Source organism: Acyrthosiphon pisum, unplaced genomic scaffold (assembly GCF_005508785.2).
Source record: "Acyrthosiphon pisum isolate AL4f unplaced genomic scaffold, pea_aphid_22Mar2018_4r6ur Scaffold_20081;HRSCAF=20774, whole genome shotgun sequence".
In the NCBI taxonomy this organism is placed as follows: Eukaryota; Metazoa; Arthropoda; class Insecta; order Hemiptera; family Aphididae; genus Acyrthosiphon; species Acyrthosiphon pisum.
Window position 1 is genome coordinate 1,167 of NW_021769403.1, and position 6,550 is coordinate 7,716.

The window sequence follows — 6,550 nt, forward strand, 5'->3', positions numbered from 1 at the left end:
ATACAAAAATGTATAATATATTATTTAATATTAGGTGCCTGTTATAATAAATATATATAGGTATTAGGTATATAGCAATAAATAATGAATAATGTAGGTACCCATCACTTTATTTATAAATTATAAGTTACAAGCTTTTTTCCTCTCTAAATAATCATCGATTTTTTTTTTAGGTGATTTATACAGTGTTACAGCCTATAACGAAAAAAGTAATGGACAAATCTGAGGCCTTTAAACAAATTCTAACTATCGAGGCCCGGTGGCCATGCCCCCCCTGGACCCCCTTAATCCGGGCTTGGATTATAACAGTGGTCTAACCATATACATATCTATATAGGTACCCAAAATCTTAGTTGTCTGTTGATAACATTCATTGTATAACAAAAAAAAAATACTACTTTTTGGGCTTATGAACAAAATAAAACTTATATTAACAATTTTACTGTCCTTTTTATAAGAAACAAATAACTGAAGAAAACTCAATACTGTAATATTATGTACTAATGTGCTAAATAATTAACTATTCATATTGTAAACTGGACAATACGTATATTTTAAGCAAGAACTTTTATATTTTAAACTTCATTTTATCTAGTGTCCACTCTGGTGCATATTTTGATCACATTGCTATTATAATTTGCTATAGATTAATACAAAAACATGGACTATGGATATATTCTTGATTAATTTACAATACATACCTAGGTATTTCACACTAGCTGTTTCTTTTCATGGAAGTGATACAAAATCAAATTAAACTAACATACTCGTTTTACAAATTTATAAAACATTATTGTCATCAACATGAATAGTTGTGGTTTTGACAAAATAGTGATACTATAAAATATTTATTTGTAGGTATCGATTTGTATGCAAAATTAAATTTAAAACCTTCAATTAAAATCATTAGTTTTCCATGTTTACTGTTTACAAATTCCATTAAAAAAAAAAAAAATATTACCTATGTACCTATTTATTTTCAATTTACACGATTGTACCCCGATTACATATCATGCATGTAATGTATAATATACATTATCACCGCTAACTACACGTCCGATACCGTACACAAATAATGTTTTTTTTTTTTTTTTACAAAAAGCATGAATTTTATTAGATTTTATATTAATAAAAAAATCTATTTATATCATTGTAACATGCATTTCACATATTATAATGCATACATTAATTTCGTGGTAACTGGTAATATATGAATTTGATATTAGAGAATATAGATTGTTCAATTATAAATGTTTGGAGGGACAACCTGATTAAAACAGCCGTGCAACTCGACGGCGACGGCGATGTGACCGTCAGGTATTGCCCGCACTCGAACTATAATGGCGTATGGTAATTGTCGTGTGATAGTAGTGGACTGTAAAGGCGGAAAGGTAATAGAAAAAAAAAATAGAAAAGGAATATATATGATAATATGAGTTACAATTTATTAGAATGGTCGGTAAAAAATAATCCTATGCACTTAAAAACTAGTGTTAGTAAATATATGCGCACGCCAGTGGCGTATCCAGGGGAGGGGCTGAGGGGGCTGCAGCCCCCCCCCCCGAAATGTTAAAATTTATTTTAATGGTCTATGATAGTAGCTCAAAAAGTCTTAAATTGTATTTAAAATATTTAAAAATGTACAATATGTATTAACACTTTTCAGCTATCTATTTGTGCTAGTACGTATTTAATGTGTAAAAGTGTAAAAGTGTAAAAGTTGATCAGCACCTCCCGAAAAAAAATCCTGGCTACGCCACTGGCGCACGCTCACAATACGAACGGCAAAAATAAATGTGTAGAAATAAAATAGCAGTATAAAAAAAATAATAATTCAAACTTCGCGAATAAATAAATACGGTAGGTAGGTAAACAACAAAATATATAGTACGTGTGTACGACCTGATAGCGGCGAGACTGATAGCGACGGGTGTTGACAACCGATGGTGCTACCGTTGTCCCGGTACGACGATGGAGAACAGCCTGCTGAAGGTGGTTGACCGGGCTGCGACGACATACCACAACGTCGACTTGGACCAAAAAACAGCCGACAGACGGCCGACTCAACACGTGAGAAACGTGGCGGATCGCACTGCGCACACAGCGGGCGGGCGATAACGACGGAACACTACGGTTTTGACACGGGCGGCCGCGACACGCAATTTGTGTGTGCAACGAGGGGCACGACACGGAACAATAAATTATTAGCACAGACGGCTCGAAACGCACGGAAAGCCAAGATGGCGTTACTGACGACGACGGCGCGCCGGTTCGCAATAGTCACAAAACTCCGGCCTAAGGAAAAGACAGTAATTGCCAAGACGGCTCAGGAACGGAGATTCGCGACTCGTGACTATTATAATGCGACTAACTAACACGGCCACGGGCTAGCTTGCGGCGGGGTAAAGACCGTCGGCGGTCCGCCGATAACGGTTCCCTCTCTGGAGATGTCGGAACGGTCGCGCGGTGAGTGTGGTATTAAATATTATAGTGGGGCAAAGTCCAAGACCAGCATCTCGTACCAAACATTCTCCCCACGTTGGGAGACGCAGGCTTCCAAAACATCCCATGATCCTTGATGAGAGAGCGAACAAACTTAAATTAACTTAAAACTAGAATACATTTATTTTTTGGAGGAACATTTAAGTGGAAAGACAAGGAACTTATTGATCTACCGGCAATCTAACCAATTTAAAAACTGGTCTTTTGTAGGTTCCATCTTTGGTACGCACGGTAACGACTCGAACTTTTTTGTAATTGCCAGGATCACACGCCCCAAACTCCATTCGGAAGGGGGTCGGTTGGGGGCCTCGACGATGACCATGTCACCAACTACGAGATTCAGACCTTTTTGGAACCACTTCTGGCGGCCTTGTAAGGTGGTCAGATATTCCTTCGCCCACCTTTTCCAAAAGAATTGGTGACACTGACGGATCAACTGACATCTATTTAGTCAGTTGAGGGTAACCTGTGAAACGTTGAGTTCTGGAAGAGCGTGCAATGGTTGCCCGATCAAGAAATTGCCGGGCGTTAACGGAACGAGATCATTTGGATCTGATGAGACGATGTAAGTGGCCGTGAATTTAATATTCCTTCGATGCGGGTGACCAATGTTAGCATTTCCTCAAATGTTAGAATTTGAGTACCAATGACATGCTTCATGTGATATTTTGAACTCTTGATTGCAGCTTCCCACAACCCACCGAAGTGTGGTGCGGCTGGGGGATTAAAATGCCAAGTGCACGGAAGGTGAGAAATCATTTGCTCTTGTACAGTGGTGTCCTTAAATATAGAGTTAAGTTGCCGAGCAGCTCCGACGTAGTTTGTCCCACAGTCGGAATACAAATGTTCAGGAGTTCCACGACGAGCTACAAAACGATCTAATGCAGCGAGAAAGGCGTCTGTTGTCAAGTCAGAAACAATTTCCAAATGGACCGCCTTTACTGACATGCAGATGAACAGGGCAAGGTACACCTTTGAAGTGCGAGCATTACGACGGCGAGATTCCTTGATGACGAAAGGCCCTCCATAGTCCATACCCACGTGTAAGAAAGGTCGATGCGGTTGAACACGGCTTGTTGGGAGATCTGCCATAAACGGTCGAGGGTGATCTGCCTTGTGACGGCTACACGTGACACAGGAAAATATAAATCGTCGTATGGCATCTCAGCCAGAGATGATCCAGAATTTATGCGACATCATGGATAGAACTAATTTGGGTCCACCATGAAGGAAACTCAAATGATAATGACGAATTAGTAGTTCAGTGACATGTGCAGAGTGCGGCAGAAGAATAGGATGTTTTGCGTCTTCACTTAACGCCGAATATCGAAGACGACCTCCAACACGAATAAGTCCGTCATTATCAACAAATGGGGCAAGTTGAGAGCCAGTGGAGGGGGAGTTATAATCTGCGATGTAGTCGGCTGCTTCCATAAGTTAGAAAAAAATATCCGTTGTGTCTCTTTAACGGCAGTGGTTAAGACGTGGTTCAACTCTACTCTAGTAAGTAGTCCCGTTACTACAGGTCGGTGTCTAGATCGAGGACTGAAACAGAGACAGTAGGCCAAAACTCGTTGCATTTTAATCAAAGATGAGAACCGTTGAAAAGGTTCAATAGGTGGATTAATTTTAGTAACTTGGAAAACGGTTGTTTTATCAGCTTTGGTCTCCGGCAAATCATCTGGAAGCATTGGAGTGAACGTCGACTTTGGCCAATATTCTTCACTAAGAGTTAAAAATGCTGGGCCGTTCCAATGTAAGGATGACGATACCATAGATGCGGGTAGAAGTCCTCGTGACGCCGGGTCAGCAGGGTTTTCGTGTGTTCGAACGTGACCCCAATGACAATCAGGAATCAGTGTATGGATTTTTGCAACGCGATGAGTGACAAATATCTTAAAATATTTTTGTTCAGACGACAACCACGAAAGGACAACCGAAGAGTCAGTCCACGCCCGTACTTGAAAGATTTTGATTGTTGCCGAGAGAACTTCTTGTATGTGAGACAGTGATTGAGCCAACAACAACGCAGCACATAGTTCTAAACGAGGTATAGATAATGTTTCATCTAGCCGAGAAGTTTTTGATTGGGGCAACCTTTGTCTTGCAAGACACAAAATCAACGGTCACATTTCCAGAGGTGTGGACAATACGTAGATAAATAGTAGCAGCGTAACCCTTCAATGATGCGTCTGCAAACCCGAGGAGTTGAATATCAGAGTAGGACTGAACATAGATATAACGAGGCAGAGTGACTTTATGTATGGTCGGTAACTCAGTCAGAAACTGGTTCCAAGCCGTGCTTAGATTCTCGGGTAGTGGAGTGTCCCAGTCGAGTTGGTCATGCCAAAGCTTCTGCATGAACCCCTTGGCCCACATAAGCATTGGACCCAAGGAACCAATTGGATCAAATAATCGAGCGATAACGGATAGTACTTTCCGCTTTGATAGTTGAGGTTCCGGAGTGCTAGTATGATAAGCGAAATAGTCAGAGTCAGTATCCCAGTGAAGACCAAGAACCTTGATAGACTAATCCTCTTTTGGATCGAATGACGTCTGCTGAGCACAATCCTCCGGCGGTACCTGCTGCAATATCTGAGGACAATTGCTCGTCCATTTTTTCACCTCACATCCACCAGACCACAGTAGGTCAACAATTTGTTTCTGGAGTGACAATAATTCCTTTTCAGAGTCAGCACCGACGACTATATCATCCACATACGTGGCATCTGTAAGGATTCCCTTTGTACCTGGGAATCGATGACTTTCTTGTGCATTCAACTCGTGAAGGCATCGAATGGCTAAGTATGGTGCGGAACTAACTCCATATATCACCGTCAGTAATTCGAACTCCTTTATTTCTTCAACGGGTGAATCACGCCAAAGAATATGTTGGAATGGGCGATCTTCAGATCTGATCAAGATCTGTCGATACATTTTTACGATATCAGCGGTGAAAATATATCGATGTAGTCGAATGCGCAAAAGGATGTCTCTGATGTCTGTCTGGAGCTTTGGACTCGTATATAGGACGTCATTGAGCGAAAAACCGGAAGACGACCTGGCTGAGGCGTCAAAAACTACTCGGAGCTTTGAAATATCACCATCTGCCTTTAATACTGCATGATGAGGGATGAAGTATTTTCCAGCTTGCCGTGCAACTTCCATGTGGCCAAGTGTTTGATAGTCGTTCATAAATTTGCGATAGGCTGTGTATAATTGTGGCTCCTTCATCAGTTTACGTTCTAGATTGTAGAAACGTTTAAGGGCCAAAGCTCTTGACTCTCCGAGCTCGGGGGAATTAGGGCGAAACGAAAGGGCAACACAAAACCGACCACACGGAGCACGATAGGTGGTCGTCACAAACATGTGTTCGCACAGCTGATCCTCGGTAGTGGGTGACACTGGCACAGCGGGCTCTTCAACAGTCCAAAAACTGCGTAGTAAATTCTCAACTGACGGAGTCAAGGTTGTAGCTAGTGAAACAGCTGACGAAGGATTGAATTTTGAAATAGCACCGCACACCACCCAGCCAAGTAGGGTATCAAATGCCGATGGATAGCCAGAAGAATGAATTATATCGGCGCGTGGATGAACAATATTTGGAAAGATGTCACCACCAAGTAACATGTCTATCTGCGCTGGGACGTCGAAGTTCGGATCAGCGAGCAGTAGATGTTGATAATGTTTTCGAATGTATGGTGGTAACTGTAATTTCGGCATAACGTCTGTTATTAAAGGTAAAATGAAAAGATCACTACATTGAAATGTATTCTTTGCACTATGGTGTGGAATAAATTGACAATTGGTCATGCCTTTTATTTTTGCAACAGGATTTTGTGCAAGACCAACAATTTCGGTATAACACTTGTGCTTGACGAGACCTATGCGTGACACACAACTACTAGTGATGGCTGAAATTTGTGAACCACTGTCCAAAAGAACTCTTACAGAATGTAAAACACCACAACTGTCCTTAACACGGACAACCGCTGTCCCAAGTACTACCATAGAGTTTGTTCGTGAAGTTCCAGAAAATTGTACTTGA

The 6,550-nt window shown here is 41.2% G+C and overlaps 2 protein-coding genes across 2 annotated transcripts; both read right to left on the reverse strand.

Moving 5' to 3' along the window:
- Window positions 1-3,030: 3,030 nt before the first annotated feature.
- LOC103311803 lies at window positions 3,031-3,594 on the reverse strand. The gene has a single exon (XM_008191517.1). It carries the CDS (start codon window positions 3,592-3,594, stop codon window positions 3,031-3,033), a length of 564 nt encoding a protein of 187 aa, XP_008189739.1.
- A 221-nt stretch (window positions 3,595-3,815) lies between these two features.
- Window positions 3,816-6,513, reverse strand: LOC103311804. The gene is made up of 3 exons (XM_008191518.1): window positions 5,033-6,513; window positions 4,703-4,969; window positions 3,816-4,605 (listed from the first exon to the last, which is right to left on the reverse strand). Exons 1-3 carry the CDS (start codon window positions 6,511-6,513, stop codon window positions 3,816-3,818), a joined length of 2,538 nt encoding a protein of 845 aa, XP_008189740.1.
- Window positions 6,514-6,550: the final 37 nt, after the last annotated feature.

Bases quoted from the DNA above. Each gene is read 5' to 3' on its own strand.
- LOC103311803 (XM_008191517.1), bottom strand. From the start codon at position 3,594: ATGGCAGATCTCCCAACAAGCCGTGTTCAACCGCATCGACCTTTCTTA.
- LOC103311804 (XM_008191518.1), bottom strand. From the start codon at position 6,513: ATGGTAGTACTTGGGACAGCGGTTGTCCGTGTTAAGGACAGTTGTGGT. The intron at 4,970-5,032 runs GTCTATCAAGGT...TTATCATACTAG, and splicing joins TTCGATCCAAAAGAGGATTA to CACTCCGGAACCTCAACTAT. The intron at 4,606-4,702 runs GTTTGCAGACGC...GTGTCTTGCAAG, and splicing joins TCTGATATTCAACTCCTCGG to ACAAAGGTTGCCCCAATCAA.